Source organism: Embiotoca jacksoni, unplaced genomic scaffold, assembly GCF_022577435.1.
Source record: "Embiotoca jacksoni isolate LCO1_2020_lvr unplaced genomic scaffold, fEmbJac1.0.p SCAF_60, whole genome shotgun sequence".
NCBI lineage: Eukaryota > Metazoa > Chordata > Actinopteri > Embiotocidae > Embiotoca > Embiotoca jacksoni.
In genome coordinates this window covers 143,684-165,244 of record NW_027185415.1, presented here as the reverse complement: position 1 = coordinate 165,244, position 21,561 = coordinate 143,684, and the positions used below count along the sequence as shown (strand labels likewise).

General features: G+C 43.4%; 1 protein-coding gene across 1 annotated transcript in view; it reads right to left on the bottom strand.

Annotated features, from left to right (window-relative positions):
- Positions 1-17,622, bottom strand: part of atp6v1ba (ATPase, H+ transporting, lysosomal, V1 subunit B, member a) — a 53,609-nt gene extending 35,987 nt beyond the window's left edge. The window contains exon 1 of the mRNA XM_069174644.1: positions 17,410-17,622. Coding sequence (XP_069030745.1) covers positions 17,410-17,518 — 109 coding nt within the window. The 5' untranslated portion in view covers positions 17,519-17,622. The remainder of the gene's footprint in view (positions 1-17,409) is intronic.
- Between the last annotated feature and the right edge of the window lie 3,939 nt (positions 17,623-21,561).

Below are 21,561 nucleotides of genomic sequence, written 5' to 3'. Positions count from 1 at the left end.
ATCCCACTACTTCCCAGTGTGCCTTCCTTTCTAACTTTTGAGAGTGAAGCAATCAAATTAATGAATTCTTTGCGATATGAAGAGATATTTATTTTTGGTAAAACCATCTGTTTTTGAACATTTCAATAAAAACAAAGAAAGATAAATAAAGTGCAGAAGGTGGTGTATATAGCTATAACAATCAGTAACAGTGTGGTTTCAACTGTGAATGATTGCGTGTTGGCTGAACAATACAGACTATATATAGAATAGACAATCATTCTGTTGCATGTGAAACTTAATTGGCTTGTCCACCAATCAGAGGCTGTGTTTCTGAATAGCATGTGTGTGACAGCTCTGATCTCAAACACATCGCTCAATGGAATAACAAGAGATTGACCCCCATTCTGCTGGCAGAAGATAATAAACTGTTAGGGCAGCACCGGATTACATGTTAAACTGAACTTTGTAGGTATCAAAAGCACTCAAGATAAAAATAGTGAATAACAACATAAGACACAATAACTAAACAATGAATATTGTGCTTATATTTGATATTACACACCATATGCACCCACAGTAACTTTCACCAGCCGGGATGCAAACAGCTTTAAGTTTAAGTTTCAACAGCTACACCAAAGAAAGTTTCCTCCTTAAAGTTTCCTCCTTTTTCAAGCGATCCAACAGCAGATCTACTTCAGACTCAGAAACAGCAGCAAAGCAGGGATGGATTATTGGAATTTATTCTCTGTAGAGAGCAACAGAGGAGCAGCGCCGTCTCAACCTGTTCTCTGGATGAAGCAGGAACGTCTGCTGACATTCAAGTCTATTTACATTGAGTTTCCAATGACACACACACACACACACACACACACACACACACACACACACACACACCCCTCCCCCCCACCACACATCTGCAGACCTGGGGGGTAAAATGCAAGGACATGGAGGGGGGTGGGGGGGGGTGAAGGTGGCAGCATTGTTTCCACGAGGTTTTCTATCATGGTCTGGTGTTCCTCTTTATGCACGAACCATCAATCTTGAGGCTGATATCAAAGGCACGAGGAAATTAGAGCAGACTGCTACGAACATAAAGCACTAAAGCTTAGCAGGGTGCATCCACTATCCACTAATTAGGTCGGGCCAACAAAATAACCTGTCAATGCGCTACAGTATTGCAGCCATTTCCCAGACACACCTGCATTTCACCCTCTATTGGTCAGACAGGCTGTGTCTCATGTGTGTGTGTGTGTGTGTGTGTGTGTGTGTGTGTGTGTGTGTGTGTGTGTGTGTGTGTGTGTGTGTGTGTGTGTGTGTGTGTGCGTGCGGTGGGGGGGGGGGGGGGGGGGGGTTATGAATAAACCTTTGCAATCCTCATTTGCCAACAAGAGGCAGGAAGCAAGTTTGTGTCCCACCTAATGTACGATGTTGTAACAGTCCACTAAACACAGCTCGAATCAATCTTTTCCAATCTGTGCACTTCAAAATCTGCTTTTACAAATATATCCCTGCGGCTGCGTTCCTGCTCGTAGAACCACCGAGATCAACACGCTACGGCTCTGATCAACATCCTCCATTCAAGCTGCAGCAGTGTGAATGCATTGTTACAATTATTTGCATGGGAAAGAAAAGTAAAGCTCAACACAGTCCATTTTCAAATATGATCCCATGTAATGATCTACAGCCAGCCAAGGATCTCTACTATCAGTTGCAGAGGAGCAGTTTAAACCTTTTTAAAAAGTGAGCAGAAGAACCATTTCAACATGTTCATGATAAAACTTCCTGTGCGAGCTGAGATTCCCTCGCTTCCTTTATATGGAAGAACTTGTATTCAAGCATTATATATTCCAGATCGGGTGTGCAGTCTGTCCAGAACAACAGTCTTCATAAACACACTGAGGCCGGAGAGACTTGCTGACGCAACACAAGTATGTGAGCAACAGCACAAACGGCTGAAAACACAAAGACGTGGTTCAGAAAGGACGTCTCCGGTCTGAGTCGGCCTCAGATGTCCTGCCGGTCCTATCGGCCCGCTGGACATGGAAAAGAGTAAAAATGATAAAAGAGACAAGCGATAATAAAGAGATTCTTTAGGGAGCATCGTGTCACCTAAATAAGACTTTTTTAGAAAAACACCCCTGAAAACAACGAGCTGGAACTTTTTACCACTCCAACTTTAATGGAGCTGTAAAGTTCAGGAGTCAAGTCGCTTTTGCTTCGACGGGGTTTTATGTTTGTTCAATATGAAAATCTCTCCACTCACACAATGCAGATGAGTCCAGTTTTGCCAAACTATTGAGACTCCAAAAACGAACCCTTACATTTCTGTACCGAGCGATTTAATGCTCAAATAGTAGAAACACATGATGGTACAAATGCAGATCAAACTGAACCAACACATGACGGTGTGATGAATTCATACGCTTGGAGAGCATCTTACAAAGTACAAATCTAAACCGCATTTCTTTCTTCTGCGAAGGAAGACATGGACATTGCTTTCAAAACTACTCCAAGAATTATTATAGATTATTACTGGAATGATTGGCATCTTCATACTTAAACCTGAGACAGCTCCCCAGCCCCAATAATGCCATTTGCTAAATAAATAAATAATGCTTTTAATAAAAATTCCATCAAATTTTCAAAACATTATGTTTATGATCCTTTCCCCCTTTTATAAATGGCAGATTGCCCATTTTAATAAAAGGACTTAATAGGTACACTTAGCCTAGAAATTGCCCACCGGCCTGAAAAGAGATACATATGGCTATTTCCTGAAGGGTGATGATAATAACGGTGTGGGGAAAATTGGGCTCCATAATTATACAGGAAGCTCTTAGCAATCCATAAGTCTCCTGCATCTTAAATGGTAGATACATGGTGACGGTGGCCAGAGAAGGGACGTGTCATTTTAAAACGTTTCTAGAAACCCCGGCTTTGCTCGTTCACTGTGACCGTCAAGCTTTATTTGATAAATATAACGTCACCTTCAGGGACATTCAAACACAGCAACACAGGAAACCAAAGAGATGATGAATGTACAAGCATAAAAGATGAAAGGAAATATCCAACTATTTCTGTGATGGAATTATTTTTACTCATTTACATTTTCAGTAACAGATTTAAAGAGGATGTTTGTCCTACGTGAAATAAAATACATCTTGTGTCTGCAACTGCTGTTGGCAAGTAACAGAAAACAGTTTGATGCTGAACTTGCAAAGTTTCTTCTCGACTAGTGAGTCAACGGTTGTTGATGCCAACAGCTTTGTGGCTTCTAAATGCACCCTGTCCACGGTCAGGGATGTAGTGACCAGCTGGGCTGGTGGAGCGTCAGACCAACGCTGTCGGCATGCGAGCGCTCTTCTCCGTCCGTTATTCAGGGCGAACCCTCCTCCATCTCACCGACCTTTCCTTTGGACCAGTCCAAGGCACACCGGCGCCATAATCACACCGTTAAAAACACTCAGGTGGCTGGATCATTTGGGCAAAGGACAAGTACCCACCAATACAGATTATCACAAATTTGTGAACAAAGTTTAAGAAAAATGAACCTTTTGTGACCATAATTTAATTTTGTATTTTTATTTTGTATTTTTATTGTACTCTATTAATCCCAGAGGGGAAATTCTTTCGCTACAGCAGCATCCCGAGGGGGAGCTGCTGCAACAGGCTGCCACGACCGCGGCGCCAACCAACCAAGTCGTAGATGTTTTACTTCTGCACCAGAGAAATGGGAGAAAAAACAAATGTGTTGAATTTGTGTTTTGGGTGAGCGTACATTTAAAGAGCCGTATATACCCAGTGCAACATCATCCATTTCTACCTCCTTCAAGTGTTTTTAAGATTCATGGCTTAAAACAATGCGACACAAAGTCTGAAGGGCGTCTAATTTTAGAAAGAGTAGTCGAAGAGAGGCCGGAGGTCTGACCGGGCCTATATAGGAGTATATGAGGGAGAAAACACAGGACAGTTCAAAGTTCCCTCCCACGCATAACTGTTATGATTAAAAAAAAGTGGTTTGCTATCTCATTTCACAAGGTAACGACTGCTCAATAGCCTATACGTTCATGAGGTGTGAAGTAGCAACATTTCCCATTAGGTTTGGAAAACTTTCTCCACCCCTCTTTTGCTACTTCAGCTCAAGTGCAGCGGTCCCCTGGCTTGGCATGCAACAGCAGTGTGGGTCACCCTGCAGGCTGTTCAGCTGCCAGAGCCCTTTGTGTACAAAGATGTTAATTGGTCCTAATCCTCCACTAGAAGCTGTTTTGGTAGCCTGACCTCGCACCCTGAAGGACACCTTGGTGTGAAATACTAAAGAGCCCATTCAAGTGCAGAGAAAAGAGGCACAGAGCATTCCAACACAATTCAATTTCCCAGCTCAAAGTGGGGGGAACTGGAGGGGAGGAGGAGGGGGAGGAGGAGGAGGACGAGAAGGAGGAGGAGGAGGAGGGGGAGGAGGAGGGGGGAGGAGGGGGGAGGAGGAGGAGGACGAGGAGGAGGACGAGAAGGAGGAGAAGGAGGAGGAGGAGGAGGAGGAGCTGGGATGGAGATGGGGGTGCATCATCATTCTGACAATAAATGAGTTCTACAAAGCCTCACAATCACGTCTTAGCCTCGACTTCAAGGGATTCCCACAGTCCCTCTGGACATGGACACATGGGGACAACGCTAATTGATGAAAACATAGCAGCAGCCTCACACGGGGACACACAGGGACACACGGGGACACACACACAGGGACACACACACAGACACACACACACTGGGACACACACACACACACGGGGACACACACACAGGGACACACACACACAGGGACACACACAGACAGGGACACACACACAGGGACACACACACACGGGTCTTCATAAACACACTGAGGCCGGAGAGACTTGCTGACGCAACACAAGTATGTGAGCAACAGCACAAACGGCTGCAAACACAAAGACGTGGTTCAGAAAGGACGTCTCCGGTCTCCAGCCTATAAAAGTAGGTTTCGAGGAGTGATTTCAAAGAACGCTTCCTCAGGTAGGAAGTTCAGCCATCGAGGAGATCTAACGGAAACCAGCCGGTACTCTGAGGGGACGGTTGTAAAGGTGGACGGTGTAGGGCTTCAAACATAAGGAGTAACAGCTGAGAGTCATTTCATATGAAGATGGCAGCAGTGTTGACGAGGCTCCTGAGGAGGTGTGATGAACGGTAGGCAGCAAGCACCTCCTACCAGGCTGGCAAACAATATGAACTTTATTTGCAATTTGGCATTTATCTAAAGAAAGGTCGAGCCTACGCTGCTCCCCAGCTGTGATGGTTATTTGCAGCTATTGATCAGCTTGGTTCACTCTGAAGTCAATAGTACAGCTGAACTGGACAAGACCAACGACTTCCACTGTTAGTCAAGTTTGTTGCTCTTATAGAATGAACATTTACATTTAAATAGCAATTATAGTTGAATTTTGTTCACCTTTTTAATAAAATTGTGAATTTTAAATGGTCTTCTCTGTGAGGCTGACGGAGGGATGATTGTTGGAAGTTAAAAGTAGGCGAGGCACAAGATCTTCAGTGAACCTACAGGACTACCAGGACCAAGAGAAGTACTGGAAGATCTCAGAGGCAGAACAACTTGAGTTGTCAATACCACTGATTGTACCAACACCAACATAAGCTTCATCTGCTCTGCGTTAATATCACCAGGCAACCAGAGTTGGTCTCCATTACAGCTCGTCTTCTAGAGGCGCTTGAAGGGTAAAGATTTGAAGCTTGGTACTTCCAGCGCAGCAGAAATAGCTGGTGAGAAGAATATAAAGGCAAAACTTTGAAACATGAAGCCGACACGGACAGAAATTGGTCATAAATCCATATCGTGAAATATTCTCACTTTGTTCTTTGAATTCTAAAAGTGACTTTTTTTTCTGAATAGATTCTCTTCTTTCATTTTGATAACCTAATCAGCCTGTGTCAGCAAAAACTTTTGCTCTTTCTCTTCGTCAACTGGAAATCATCTAAAAAGCCAGAACAATGTATTCTCTGCATATTATGTCTCATCCATTGTTATCATCACACCCCTTCCAGGTTAAATGATACTGGAGTAGTTCAGACCAAACAAATAAAGACCAGGTCAGAAAAAATAAGATTTAAAAAAAGGTGTGACATTAGCAGCAACCATTATATTCCAAGACATGTTGAACAGGCCAATTTGTTCTGTTTTACACCTTTTTTATTTGTGACAGGAAAAAAAACAAAAGCTACATTTTTGAATACAACAGCACAAAAACCTGTTTTTTCTTTATAACTTGCAGAAAGTGCTTTGTGCTTTCAAGATTAGAAAAAAAAAAATCTATGCAACTAAAATGAACCAAACAGATGAAGGCCAAGTTGGATGTTTTGTTAACAAATGGCAGACAACTTTCAGAATAAATAAAAGCTTTTGAGAATCATAAACAACCGCTGCGGTTGACACACCTCTTCCAACCAATCGCCAGCCAAGCTGTGCTTTGACATGTTGTCAGTTGTGCTCGTGGTTGTGACAGCCCATCAAAACCAGACCGGCGTTTAACCCTGCAGGGACGCAGGTCCTCGGTGTGACGAGGACTCCCCACCTCACTGCTCTGATTGGAAACGTAATCAGGCTCGAACCGCGAGCAGATCTGGGGACGGACGGAGGCCTCTGGTCGGTGGGCCTTTTTGCTAGCGGGTAGTAAAATAGAGGAAAAACGCTGTGAACACAGAAACACCTGGTGAACACAACAGGTTCATTACATGGTGGCGGAGGGCTTTGGAAGCATTGGCTTCGACCACGCAACAGTTTACTGCCCTTCACTCAGCCGAGACCCCCTACGGTGAACTGCAGGGAAACATATCACTTCACAAAGCTTCAATTAGGATTTCATTACCACGTAAGAAATTATAAGCTTTCACACAATTTACATTAACTTCCTCAATTTAAGGACTTTTATGAACATTTATTGATCACAAATGTTGTTCACAAATTTATGTTATTGAGCATTTTATGACATCATTATTGCACAGCTATTCCAAGGCCACGTTAAAATATGAGACAACTGCTTGGTTAAGTTAGTTTTCATGTGCTGCAATCAAACTTCACTCTGTGGAGTCAGAAACTGCAAAAGTAAAAAATATGATATCATGAGGTCATCTGCATTTAAACACAGTATGAGTGATGCCTAAAACCAAGAAACTAAAAGTCAACGTTTAAATGATGAGGATCATGACAGAATAACAATTTTAGCGTAAGGAGCAATGAGTGTGAGAAGCAATGAGACACAAGGCCGATGGAGAACACGGCTCATGCTCGGATTTCATTATAACACACTGCTTTAAAATCAGCAGACAGACACAAGGTCACAGGACTGATATAGTCTGAGGTTTGAGGGAAGTAACTGAATGGGGAATTTCTTCTATGAAACAATACAATATTACTTCTCTAAAATGACCCTCCAGCTGTTAAGATGAAGTCCGTCTGCTGCTCTTCAGAAGTGGTCAGAGGAACCAGTCTGTCCATCAGCTGCTTTCTGTTCATGCAACAGAGGAATGGTGTCAAATCCTTATTCTACATTTTAATGTTCTTTCATGAGAAGAATGGCAAACGCCCACGGCGTCTTTTTTCCACTGACAAGTTAGCTGGTTACGCTTCATTAGAATGTGGATTATAGCACTGTTGCAAAAAACATGGATTTTATAGAAATTACTTTCATACTGACAGATGAGACATTTGTTTATCGTGACTACATTATTACCAATAATTAAATCTTCACAAAGAAGTATAGTGCCTTGCTCCATGTCTTTTCATAGCACTAAATGACAGAATGCACCACTAAAACAAAGACAAGCCATTTCGTGGGCTAATAGCTTTTGTCGCATTTGACATGAGAGAGACAAAGGCCTCTTAAAAGAAAAGACTTGGTCTGATGAGAAATCTCTTTATTTGTTTATTTTCCTGCTCTGTCTTGGAGAGGCTTTTCAAAGCAGCTTCTCTTCGAGCTCCGTCGAGTCAATAAGGCAGCAAAAAGAAAGAAAAAAAAAAAGGCCTCAACACGGCGAGCTTATAGACCGGCGGATGTTTCTCAACTGGCCAGACGAAGCAAACACACGACGGATGTTCAACCTCAGCGACTCATTCACACAAAGAACAACCGCGTCACTGCAACTTACTGAAGGTGGAACAGAGTGCAGAACTCAGTTTGGAGCTTTTTAAAGACAAGAGAACATTTTTATTATCTCGTTCCAAAAAAGTCTTGAATTGGACATAATTGTTTGTACAAATACTAACAGAAGTGTGGGGGGTGGGGGGTTGTGTGTTGTGTTGCGTGTTGATGACGGTGGGGTTGTGTGTTGTGTTGCGTGTTGATGACGGTGGGGTTGTGTGTTGTGTTGCGTGTTGATGACGGTGGGGTGGTGTGGTGTGTTGCATGTTGCGTTGCGTGTTGCGTGGCATGTGTTGTGTTGCGTGTTGCGTTGCGTGTTGCGTTGCATTTTGCGTTGCGTTGCACGTTGCGTTGTGTTTTGCATGTTGTGTGTTGTGTTGCATTGCGTGTTGCGTTGCGTGATGATGACGGTGGGGTGGTGTGTTGCATGTTGCGTTGCGTTGCATGGCATGTGTTGTGTTGCGTTGTGTGTTGTGTTGCGTTGCGTTGCGTTTTGCGTTGCATGTTGTGTTGCACGTTGCGTTGTGTTTTGCATGTTGCGTGTTGTGTTGCGTGGCGTGTTGTGTCTTGCGTGTGGTGTGGCGTGTTGTGTTGTGCGTGCTGCGTTGCGTGTTGCGTTGCGTGTTGCGTTGAGTGTTGCATTGCGTGTTGTGTTGAGTGTTGCGTTGCGTGTTGTGTTGAGGGTTGCGTTGCGTGTTGCGTTGCGTTGCGTGTGTTGCATTGCGTGTTGCGTTGAGTGTTGCGTTGCACGTTGCGTTGTGTTTTGCATGTTGTGTGTTGTGTGGCGTGTTGTGTCTTGCGTGTGGTGTGGCGTGTTGTGTTGTGCGTGCTGCGTTGCGTGTTGCGCTGCGTGTTGTGTTGTGTTGCATGTTGCGTGGCATGTGTTGTGTGTTGCATTGCGTGTTGTGTTGCGTTGGGTTGCGTTGCGTGGCATTTCGTGTTGCGTTGTGTTGAGTGTTGCATTGCGTGTTGTGTTGAGGGTTGCGTTGCGTGTTGCGTTGCATGTTGTGTTGCGTGTTGCGTTGCGTGTTGCGTTTTGTGTTGAGTGTTGCGTTGCGTGGCACGTTGCGTTGTGTTTTGCATGTTGTGTGTTGTGTTGCGTGGCGTGTTGACGACGGTTGGGTGGTGTGGTGTGTTGCGTGTTGTGTTGCGTGTTGCGTTGCGTGTTGCGTTGAGTGTTGCGTTGCGTGTTGTGTTGCGTGGCGTGCTGTGTCTTGCGTGTGGTGTGGCGTGTTGTGTTGAGTATTGCATTGCGTGTTGCGTTGCGTGTTGAGTGTTGCATTGCGTGTTGTGTTGTGTGTTGCATTGCGTGTTGTGTTGTGTGTTGCGTTGCGTGTTTTGTTACGTGTTGCGTGGCGTGTGTTGCATTGAGTGTTGTGTTGCATTGCGTGTTGTGGGTTGCGTTGCGTGTTATGTTGTGGGTTGTGTTGTGTTGTGTTGTGTGTTGTGTGTTGCGTGTTGCATTGCGTGTTGCGTTGCGTGTTGCGTTGCGTGTTGTGTTGCGTGTTGCGTTGCGTTGTGTTGTGCGTTGCGTTGCGTTGTGTTGTGTTGTGTGTTGCGTTGTGTGTTGCGTTGCGTTATGTTGTGAGTTGCGTTGTGTTGCGTGTTGTTGCGTGTTGCATTGCGTTGTGTTGTGTTGTGTGTTGCGTTGTGTTGTGCGTTGCGTTGTGTTGCGTGTTGCGTTGCGTTGTGTTGTGTGTTGCGTTGTGTTGTGCGTTGCGTTGCGTTGTGTTGTGTGTTGCGTTGTGTTGTGCGTTGCGTTGTGTTGCGTTGCGTTGTGTTGCGTGTTGCGTTGCGTTGTGTTGTGTTGCGTGTTGCGTTGCGTTGTGTTGTGTTGCGTGTTGCGTTGTGTTGCGTGTTGCGTTGTGCGTTGCGTTGTGTTGCGTTGTGTTGTGTGTTGCGTTGTGTTGTGTGTTGTGTTGCGTTGCGTTGTGTTGTGTGTTGCGTTGTGTTGCGTTGTGTTGTGCGTTGCGTTGTGTTGTGTGTTGCGTTGTGTTGTGTGTTGTGTTGCGTTGCGTTGTGTGTTGCGTTGTGTTGCGTTGCGTTGTGTTGTGCGTTGCGTTGCGTTGTGTTGCGTTGCGTTGTGTGTTGCGTTGTGTTGCGTGTTGCATTGCGTTGTGTTGTGTGTTGCGTTGTGTTGTGTTGCGTGTTGCGTTGTGTTGTGTGTTGCGTTGTGTTGTGTTGCGTGTTGCGTTGCGTTGTGTTGTGTGTTGCGTTGTGTTGTGTGTTGCGTTGTGTTGTGTGTTGCGTTGCGTTGTGTTGCGTGTTGCGTTGCGTTGTGTTGCGTGTTGCATTGCGTTGTGTTGTGTTGCGTGTTGTGTTGTGTGTTGCGTTGTGTTGTGCGTTGTGTTGCGTTGTGTTGTGTGTTGCGTTGCGTTGTGCTGTGTGTTGCGTTGCGTTGTGTTGTGTTGCGTGTTGCGTTGTGTGTTGCGTTGCGTTGTGTGTTGCGTTGCGTTGTGTTGTGTGTTGCGTTGTGTTGTGTTGCGTGTTGCGTTGTGTTGTGCGTTGTGTTGCGTTGTGTTGTGTGTTGCGTTGTGTTGTGTGTTGCGTTGCGTTGTGTTGTGTTGCGTGTTGCGTTGTGCGTTGTGTTGCGTTGTGTTGCGTGTTGCGTTGTGTTGTGCGTTGTGTTGCGTTGTGTGTTGCGTTGTGTTGTGCGTTGTGTTGCGTTGTGTTGTGTGTTGCGTTGTGTTGTGTTGCGTGTTGCGTTGTGCTGCGTTGTGTTGCGTGTTGCGTTGTGCGTTGTGTTGCGTTGTGTTGTGTGTTGCGTTGTGTTGTGCGTTGCGTTGTGTTGTGTTGTGCGTTGCGTTGCGTTGTGTTGTGTGTTGCGTTGTGTTGTGTGTTGCGTTGCGTTGTGTTGTGTGTTGCGTTGCGTTGTGTTGTGTGTTGCGTTGTGTGTTGCGTTGCGTTGTGTTGTGTGTTGCGTTGCGTTGTGTTGTGTGTTGCGTTGCGTTGTGTTGTGTGTTGCGTTGTGTTGTGTGTTGTGTTGTGTTGTGTTGCGTGTTGCGTTGTGTTGTGTTGTGTGTTGCGTTGTGTTGTGTGTTGCGTTGCGTTGTGTTGTGTGTTGCGTTGCGTTGTGTTGTGTGTTGCGTTGCGTTGTGTTGTGTGTTGTGTTGCGTTGTGTTGTGTGTTGCGTTGTGTTGTGTTGCGTGTTGTGTTGCGTTGTGTTGTGTGTTGCGTTGTGTTGTGTGTTGTGTTGTGTTGTGTTGCGTGTTGCGTTGTGTTGTGTTGTGTGTTGCGTTGTGTTGTGTGTTGCGTTGCGTTGTGTGTTGCGTTGCGTTGTGTTGTGTGTTGCGTTGCGTTGTGTTGTGTGTTGCGTTGTGTTGTGTTGTGTTGTGTGTTGCGTTGCGTTGTGTTGTGTGTTGCGTTGTGTTGTGTTGCGTGTTGTGTTGCGTTGTGTTGTGTGTTGCGTTGTGTTGTGTGTTGTGTTGTGTTGTGTTGCGTGTTGCGTTGTGTTGTGTTGTGTTGTGTGTTGCGTTGTGTTGTGTTGTGTTGTGTGTTGCGTTGCGTTGTGTTGTGTGTTGCGTTGTGTTGTGTTGCGTGTTGTGTTGCGTTGTGTTGTGTGTTGCGTTGTGTTGTGTGTTGTGTTGTGTTGTGTTGCGTGTTGCGTTGTGTTGTGTTGTGTGTTGCGTTGTGTTGTGTTGTGTTGTGCGTTGCGTTGCGTTGTGTTGTGTGTTGCGTTGTGTTGTGTTGCGTGTTGTGTTGCGTTGTGTTGTGTGTTGCGTTGTGTTGTGTGTTGTGTTGTGTTGTGTTGCGTGTTGCGTTGTGTTGCGTTGTGTTGTGTGTTGCGTTGTGTTGTGTTGTGTTGTGTGTTGCGTTGCGTTGTGTTGTGTGTTGCGTTGTGTTGTGTTGCGTGTTGTGTTGCGTTGTGTTGTGTGTTGCGTTGTGTTGTGTGTTGTGTTGTGTTGTGTTGCGTGTTGCGTTGTGTTGTGTTGTGTGTTGCGTTGTGTTGTGTGTTGCGTTGCGTTGTGTGTTGCGTTGCGTTGTGTTGTGTGTTGCGTTGCGTTGTGTTGTGTGTTGCGTTGCGTTGTGTTGTGTGTTGCGTTGTGTTGTGTGTTGCGTTGCGTTGTGTTGTGTGTTGCGTTGCGTTGTGTTGTGTGTTGCGTTGTGTGTTGCGTTGCGTTGTGTTGTGTGTTGCGTTGCGTTGTGTTGTGTGTTGCGTTGCGTTGTGTTGTGTGTTGCGTTGTGTTGTGTGTTGTGTTGTGTTGTGTTGCGTGTTGCGTTGTGTTGTGTTGTGTGTTGCGTTGTGTTGTGTGTTGCGTTGCGTTGTGTTGTGTGTTGCGTTGCGTTGTGTTGTGTGTTGCGTTGCGTTGTGTTGTGTGTTGCGTTGCGTTGTGTTGTGTGTTGTGTTGTGTGTTGCGTTGCGTTGTGTTGTGTGTTGCGTTGCGTTGTGTTGTGTGTTGCGTTGTGTTGTGTGTTGCGTTGCGTTGTGTTGTGTGTTGCGTTGTGTTGTGTGTTGCGTTGCGTTGTGTTGTGTGTTGCGTTGCGTTGTGTTGTGTGTTGCGTTGCGTTGTGTTGTGTGTTGCGTTGTGTTGTGTGTTGCGTTGTGTTGTGTGTTGCGTTGCGTTGTGTTGTGTGTTGCGTTGCGTTGTGTTGTGTGTTGCGTTGCGTTGCGTTGCGCGTTGCGTTGTGTTGTGTTGTGCGTTGTGTTGCGTTGTGTTGCGTGTTGCGTTGTGTTGTGTGTTGCGTTGCGTTGTGTTGTGTGTTGCGTTGCGTTGTGTTGTGTGTTGCGTTGTGTTGTGTTGTGTGTTGCGTTGTGTTGTGTGTTGCGTTGCGTTGTGTTGTGTGTTGCGTTGCGTTGTGTTGTGTGTTGCGTTGCGTTGTGTTGTGTGTTGCGTTGCGTTGTGTTGTGCGTTGCGTTGTGTTGTGCGTTGTGTTGCGTTGTGTTGCGTGTTGCGTTGTGTTGTGTGTTGCGTTGCGTTGTGTTGTGTGTTGCGTTGCGTTGTGTTGTGTGTTGTGTTGTGTTGTGTTGCGTTGTGTTGTGCGTTGTGTTGTGTTGTGTGTTGTGTTGCGTTGCGTTGTGCGTTGCGTTGTGTTGTGTTGTGCGTTGTGTTGTGTTGTGTTGTGCGTTGCGTTGTGTTGTGTTGTGCGTTGTGTTGCGTTGTGCGTTGTCATAGTAACAGTTTTCAGTGCGTTGCCTCTGAAGTACGACAACATGCATCAATAAGAACTCTGGACTCTTTTCACTGATCAGCCGCCATCTTGGCGACGTGGTGGAAAAGGAGGTTTCCATCACGTCCGTCCTTCCTGCTGCTGGACAGACGGCCTCTTAAGAAACTAACCCTCCGGGGGTTCGTGGTGTGTTACCGAGTGTGTTACCGAGTGTGTTACCGAGTGTGTTACCGAGTGTGTTACCGAGTGTGTTACCGAGTGCAGAGGGCACACAAACACAATGACTTCTGGGTAGAATATTAAAAGCCGGCAGATATGTTGGCAGGTGATGCATTCACTTGCTGCGATTGTTTCCGTTAAGTGCAGAACGACTAACGGTGTCTGTAAATTAGAGTCCTGACATGGAGGAGGACGATTTGTTGCTCCAGATCTATCGATGTCTTACGGGACATCGATGTCTTACGGGACATCGACGGGGAGCAGCGTTGCCCGTTGCTCAAGTTAATGACAGCTACACTCAATATGTGACCGCCGAGAGCTGCAACCCAACGAGGACGGCAAGACCGGCTGGAGAAGCGTCTCACGGCGTCCAATCCGGTCTATGAAAACAAATCCCACAAAGAAAACCCGTCCGGTTACGTTTGCGTGTCCAGTCTGCAGTTGGTGCGGCAAACTCGTAGTCTGGAGCACTGAAAGTACGTGTTTTGTTCCTTTTTCAAAGAAAGTGTGATTGAAAGAGGAAGATGATTGATCGGTGCTCAGAGTAGAAACACCTCTGGCTCGACAGAGCTGATATGAGATGATCACGTATCAAATCGGAGCACAGATCAGTGAAGAGGAAACCAGCGTGTCCCATAGAAAACCCTTAAAGATGTTTTTGCTGACTCGGCATATCGTTTGGCACAAAGTGTGAATCACAGAAGAGGAAACTGAAACAGGAACAGGATGTCTTCGCCACGGTAACGCCTCTTTCATAGAGAAGCAGCACATTCAACATGATGGCCAAACAAAAAGGCGGCATCATGTTTAAATGCAGCACATCCAAAGTTCCCCGAGTTGTTCCGACCGCCATCGCTCTGTAAATCACCGCCTCGCCGTCAGAGTGGACGGCTGCTGGTCGGTAATGAGTTTGATGAGAGAAAAAAGGAGAGCTGCTCCAAAACAAAATGAAGCTACGACAAAATTAGGATATTTCAGAAACAAGATGGTTGGATGTTTTTAGGGTTTCATCACGTTGCACTCTATCTGCTCGGCTCCCAGACGCCTCCATTAAGTCATTTCCTTCCAGTTTGTCGAGAGGCTTTTAGTCCACATTTACCTCTCTGACACTTGCAGAAAGGAAAAAGCACCACCTTCCTGGCTCCATCGTCAGGCAGCATCCAACAGCGTCATCCCGGTCGTCACACCGAGCCGAGCAGCGCCGACACCTGAGAAACTCCCGCCGGTGAATCGGTCCTGAAGTCAGCCAACGAGCAGGAGGCGCCTCCGACAGAAGAACTCATCACAGCTCACTCGGCTGAATTAGACCAGAGAAAATCCTCCTTCAAGCCTCAGCAATGGAGCCGTATTTACACGCTTCCTTTATAGAATAATGTTCAACTATTCTCAAAGCAGCACACTCATCTAAACCTGAGAAATAATCCTAACCCATGCGATTCTCTGAATTAATCAAGTGTCAAGGTTGATTGAACTCCAGCTTTGATGCTAAAATGTTCGGTTCAAACTGCAGACTGAAAAAACTCTGAGACAACATCCCATTTATTGAGTCAAGTTCGATATTCAAAAGGAAATAATTTATATAAATAGATGAAAATAGACCTCAAACGCTACAAACTTGCAGTTTGCACATAAAAAGCCAGTTGAGTGTTTGAGGCTGCGTTGACCAACAGCAGCTGCATCTTTACCCGATTCAAGTTCAAAATGTTCTCTGGATGCACGTCGAGAACGGATCAACCAACCAATAAACAATAAACTCATCAGCAACACTTCTGATGAGCAATTCTTTGTTATTTTCTCCAGCAACTTACAATAATCCACCTGTTTCAGTTTCTACCGCCTATTAGATTAGATAGATGTAATATCTTTGGGATGAATGTGACTTGACATTTGTGAAATTGTAATTCCACTGTTTTTGTGGCATTTTATTTACCAAAACATTTAATCAAATAATTGTTAGAAGTTCTGATAAAGTAAAAAAAAAAACAGTTAATTGGTGGCATTTAACAAATACATAATTTGGAGGATCACTTTCCATTCCTTTATCTCCAAAATATAAATGATTTTCTTTTTCTATTTTTTTATAACTGAAACAGAAAAAAAAATCCACTTTCAGAATTAAGAGAAAAACAATTTGATCTAAAAATAAGAACATTGTCTTTGAAGTATTATGGTTCAACTTCAAATGTAACACCGACACCCTTAAAGCACAACAACCAAACTACAGTTATTCAGTTCAGCACAGATAAGTCACACTATATCCTGGATGGACGGTAACCATGGGGACAGAAAACTGTTTCAGCATCTGTGAACAACATGAGAGCAGAAACCCACACGGTCCAGATGTCCTCTGGTCGTGTCAGTAAACCCACACGGTCCAGATGTCCTCTGGTCGTGTCAGTAAACGGTCCAGATGTCCTCTGGTTGTGTCAGTAAACGGTCCAGATGTCCTCTGGTTGTGTCAGTAAACGGTCCAGATGTCCTCTGGTTGTGTCAGTAAACGGTCCAGATGTCCTCTGGTCGTGTCGGTAAACCCACACGGTCCAGATGTCCTCTGGTCGTGTCAGTAAACGGTCCAGATGTCCTCTGGTCGTGTCAGTAAACCCACACGGTCCAGATGTCCTCTGGTCGTGTCAGTAAACCCACACGGTCCAGATGTCCTCTGGTCGTGTCAGTAAACGGTCCAGATGTCCTCTGGTTGTGTCAGTAAACGGTCCAGATGTCCTCTGGTTGTGTCAGTAAACGGTCCAGATGTCCTCTGGTCGTGTCAGTAAACCCACACGGTCCAGATGTCCTCTGGTCATGTCAGTAAACCCACACGGTCCAGATGTCCTCTGGTCGTGTCAGTAAACCCACACGGTCCAGATGTCCTCTGGTCGTGTCAGTAAACGGTCCAGATGTCCTCTGGTCGTGTCAGTAAACGGTCCAGATGTCCTCTGGTTGTGTCAGTAAACGGTCCAGATGTCCTCTGGTCGTGTCAGTAAACGGTCCAGATGTCCTCTGGTCGTGTCGGTAAACCCACACGGTCCAGATGTCCTCTGGTCGTGTCAGTAAACCCACACGGTCCAGATGTCCTCTGGTCGTGTCAGTAAACCCACACGGTCCAGATGTCCTCTGGTCGTGTCAGTAAACGGTCCAGATGTCCTCTGGTCGTGTCAGTAAACGGTCCAGATGTCCTCTGGTCGTGTCAGTAAACGGTCCAGATGTCCTCTGGTCGTGTCAGTAAACCCACACGGTCCAGATGTCCTCTGGTCGTGTCAGTAAACGGTCCAGATGTCCTCTGGTCGTGTCAGTAAACGGTCCAGATGTTTTAAATGTGTATTTTTTTCCCATTAGTATAATTTACAAACAACTGCAGCTATAAATCACCAAATAAAAAACTTCTGACGTCACAGCCCAGCAGGCTGCAGCGCTCATGTGACTCGGTCACATGACAGACGGATGATCTGTCATGTGACCGAGTCACATGACAGATCATCCGTCTGTCATCAGCTCGGCCTCAACATGCTTCAACTGTCACGCGACTATTTAATACTCAACACTAACGGGATGAGGGAACTCTGAACAAGATTAATGATTGATGATTGATGATTGATGATTAATGATTGATGAATGTTTCAATCTCAACACGTCGAACAAATCAAAGCCCGTTTACAGCGCAGCTCGTTCAGCCGTCAGCTGACTGCAGTAATCACGTCATCACACGTCATCACCAGCAGCTGGCTCAGGTTGAACGTGTAAATATAAAAATAAAACAAATATAAAACAACCTCCCGGTAGCCCCGGTAGCTCCCGTTAGCCCCCGGTAGCTCCCGGTAGCCCCCGTTAGCTCCCGTTAGCCCCGGTAGCTCCCGTTAGCTCCCGTTAGCCCCCGTTAGCCCCCGGTAGCCCCCGGTAGCCCCCGGTAGCTCCCGGTAGCTCGCAGCTAGCCCAGACGTACTCAGCCTGGGTTGGGAGATGTAGTTCCTGGTCACCGCCTGCGTGTGGGTCCTCGCGGCGGCCGCCAAGCCGTTCACGTCCATCGCCCGGTTCGCCACCAGCGTTGCCATCGTTGGATGAAGTGAAGAGAGCCTGAGGAAGATGACGTCGCTCGATGTGCTTCAGCTATCTGCAGCTGAACAGCATCAATGGCAGCGGAGCTCTGGTCATGTGACACGGAGGGACCGGAAGTTGGACGGAGAGAGGACCGTGTGCGCATGAGCAACATTAATGTCAGTACAGCGTTTCTGTTGCTTTGCTTTCTAATTCAATTAAACTGGAATTGATTCTACAAAGAAACATGAAAATAAACGTACTTTCATGTAAGAACCTGACTGTTAACGGAAAGACAAAGTTCCTGGAACCTTAACTCCATCTGGGCACCATGTGATCGAGGAAGGACTCAGAGGTTACCGATTACATTTATTTCTGAGGATATTTAACTTATTTCAGGATATTTACCTTATTTGAGGATATTTTCTTTATTTGAGGATATTTTCCTTATTTGAGGATATTTTCTTTATTTGAGGATATTTTCTTTATTTGAGGATATTTTCTTTATTTGAGGATATTTTCCTTATTTGAGGATATTTTCTTTATTTGAGGATATTTTCTTTATTTGAGGATATTTTCTTTATTTGAGGATATTTACCTTATTTGAGGATATTTACCTTATTTGAGGATATTTTCTTTATTTGAGGATATTTTCTTTATTTGAGGATATTTTCTTTATTTGAGGATATTTACCTTATTTGAGGATATTTTCTTTATTTGAGGATATTTTCTTTATTTGAGGATATTTACCTTATTTGAGGATATTTTCTTTATTTGAGGATATTTTCCTTATTTCAGGATATTTACCTTATTTGAGGATATTTTCTTTATTTGAGGATATTTACCTTATTTGAGGATATTTACCTTATTTGAGGATATTTTCTTTATTTGAGGATATTTTCTTTATTTGAGGATATTTTCTTTATTTGAGGATATTTACCTTATTTGAGGATATTTTCTTTATTTGAGGATATTTTCTTTATTTGAGGATATTTTCCTTATTTGAGGATATTTTCCTTATTTCAGGATATTTACCTTATTTGAGGATATTTACCTTATTTGAGGATATTTTCCTTATTTGAGGATATTTTCTTTATTTGAGGATATTTTCTTTATTTGAGGATATTTTCCTTATTTGAGGATATTTTCCTTATTTCAGGATATTTACCTTATTTGAGGGATATTTACCTTATTTGAGGATATTTTCTTTATTTGAGGATATTTTCCTTATTTCAGGATATTTACCTTATTTGAGGATATTTTCTTTATTTGAGGATATTTTCCTTATTTCAGGATATTTACCTTATTTGAGGATATTTTCCTTATTTCAGGATATTTACATTATTTGAGGATATTTACCTTATTTGAGGATATTTTCTTTATTTGAGGATATTTTCTTTATTTGAGGATATTTTCCTTATTTGAGGATATTTTCTTTATTTGAGGATATTTTCCTTATTTCAGGATATTTACCTTATTTGAGGATATTTTCTTTATTTGAGGATATTTTCTTTATTTGAGGATATTTTCTTTATTTGAGGATATTTACCTTATTTGAGGATATTTACCTTATTTGAGGATATTTTCTTTATTTGAGGATATTTTCTTTATTTGAGGATATTTACCTTATTTGAGGATATTTTCCTTATTTCAGGATATTTACATTATTTGAGGATATTTACCTTATTTGAGGATATTTTCTTTATTTGAGGATATTTTCTTTATTTGAGGATATTTTCCTTATTTGAGGATATTTTCTTTATTTGAGGATATTTTCCTTATTTGAGGATATTTTCTTTATTTGAGGATATTTTCTTTATTTGAGGATATTTTCCTTATTTGAGGATATTTTCTTTATTTGAGGATATTTTCTTTATTTGAGGATATTTTCTTTATTTGAGGATATTTACCTTATTTGAGGATATTTTCTTTATTTGAGGATATTTTCCTTATTTGAGGATATTTTCTTTATTTGAGGATATTTTCTTTATTTGAGGATATTTTCTTTATTTGAGGGATATTTTCCTTATTTGAGGATATTTTCTTTATTTGAGGATATTTTCTTTATTTGAGGATATTTTCCTTATTTGAGGATATTTTCTTTATTTGAGGATATTTTCCTTATTTGAGGATATTTTCCTTATTTGAGGATATTTTCTTTATTTGAGGATATTTTCCTTATTTGAGGATATTTTCTTTATTTGAGGATATTTTCCCTTATTTGAGGATATTTTCTTTATTTGAGAGATGCATTTTCACAGCAGATATTTAAAAAGCACAGCACTTCCTAATGTCTACTGTAACTGCAGGCTGCCAGCTGTAAACCAACCTTAACATCATACCGTGGCTACCACTGTTCACGAAGGGTTATTCATCAAGATGTTCTCAGAGCACATACAGTTTGTAAGTGAAAACTAATGTGCTCCATGGAATTGAATAGGGTGAGGACACAACAAGGCCATTTTATTCATGTCAATACACCTTATTGATCCAGATGCTTATGGATACTCTTATCGATAATACTCTCCACAATTTGATGCAAAAAAAAAAAAGACAACATGGAAATCTGTGACGAGATTCAACGATGAGTGTCACATGACCATTTGTGGCTCAATTAAGTTAAATTGCTTCTTGAGTTGTATGAACAGTGAGGGTTTCGTTAAATATTTTAATGTGTACTGATCTAACACTGATGATACTCTGATTGGTTCTGTTTGGTTTTTATTAAGAGAATAAAACACCTCATCATGTCTGTATATAAATTAACATTCTTCAATAGCAACCTGCAGCCGTGTTGTTTTGAACAGGACTTGTCCTTTGACAGTATTTTCTGTCTGCAGTCGTTTTCCCTGCATCACCACCGATCCGTCCCGCTCTGAGTGATCTGGTACAAACTGTGAATTTGTGACTGACAGCTGATGCTCTGACTGGTTCAGGTTTGATTTATGATCCACCCAAAAGGATCAGCTGGTGAACGGTTACTTTTTAGTGTTAACCGATGTTCATTTCATTGTGTGACTCCCGGCTGCTTGTAGCAGCACCAGATGAAGCTCGAGCTCGGCTGTCGGAAAGTTTGCTTTTAAACGTTGCAATAAAAATGTCTTTTTTTAGAATCGCTCCAGTATTGATGGCAGAACCGTTAAACCAGCTGCTTCGGCACTGGTTCTGAATTATACTAAATTTGGATAACCGTCCATAGACACAATCTTTAAGCTAAATCGCTAACGGTTTTGAGTCATGGCTTAAATTATTTATTTGCTATTCTCAAAAGTTATACAGGAACAAGGCAAGCTGGGGAAATATGAATTTGCACATCAGATCACCTCATTTCCCTGTTCATGTATCTGGGCAGGCAGCTGAAGAGCCCGCCTTGTTCCTGTGTTTACACTGAGCCCGCTGTGATTGGCCACGGTCCAGATATTTATGTTGGGGCCCCTCCCTCACACATGACATATCATAAATCAGAATTTCCCAACATGACTTTGTCTTCCTTCATAAAATATAAAAAATAAAGTAATGAAATGAAATACATCTAAGTGACGGGTAGAAATAATATTTAGTTTTAAGAAAACATGCACACGGGCAAACATTTTAAATAAAGACAAACAAAGATAAATAAAAGGTAGAGGGTTGAATGAACATCTGTAACAGTCACTACCAGCACAATTACATCTGTGGCCGAATCTGCTGGGTCACTCAGTTCTGACGGAAAAAATGATTCACCTTTTGTGTGTGAAACTACAAACCATTAAGTAATGATATTAAATCTGAAGTTGTCGCTCCTCCATCTGTTTCATAGTATAAAGAAGCACGAAGGACCGATGCTGGTCACCTGCCATTAAAACCCAATATGATGTGACACCCCCTCCTGTTAGCGTTATTATTATTATTATTTTGATCCAAATGTTCTATAGATATCACGATATATTGTTCCACACAGTCACGTCCACTGGAGGTCTGTTAAAGTGAAACATGTGCAGTGGTTTACCTCAGAGAGAAAGAAGAAGCTGAACTCAGGAAGAAATTACTGTGAATTTCAGTTAAAAAACCTGTGAAAAGC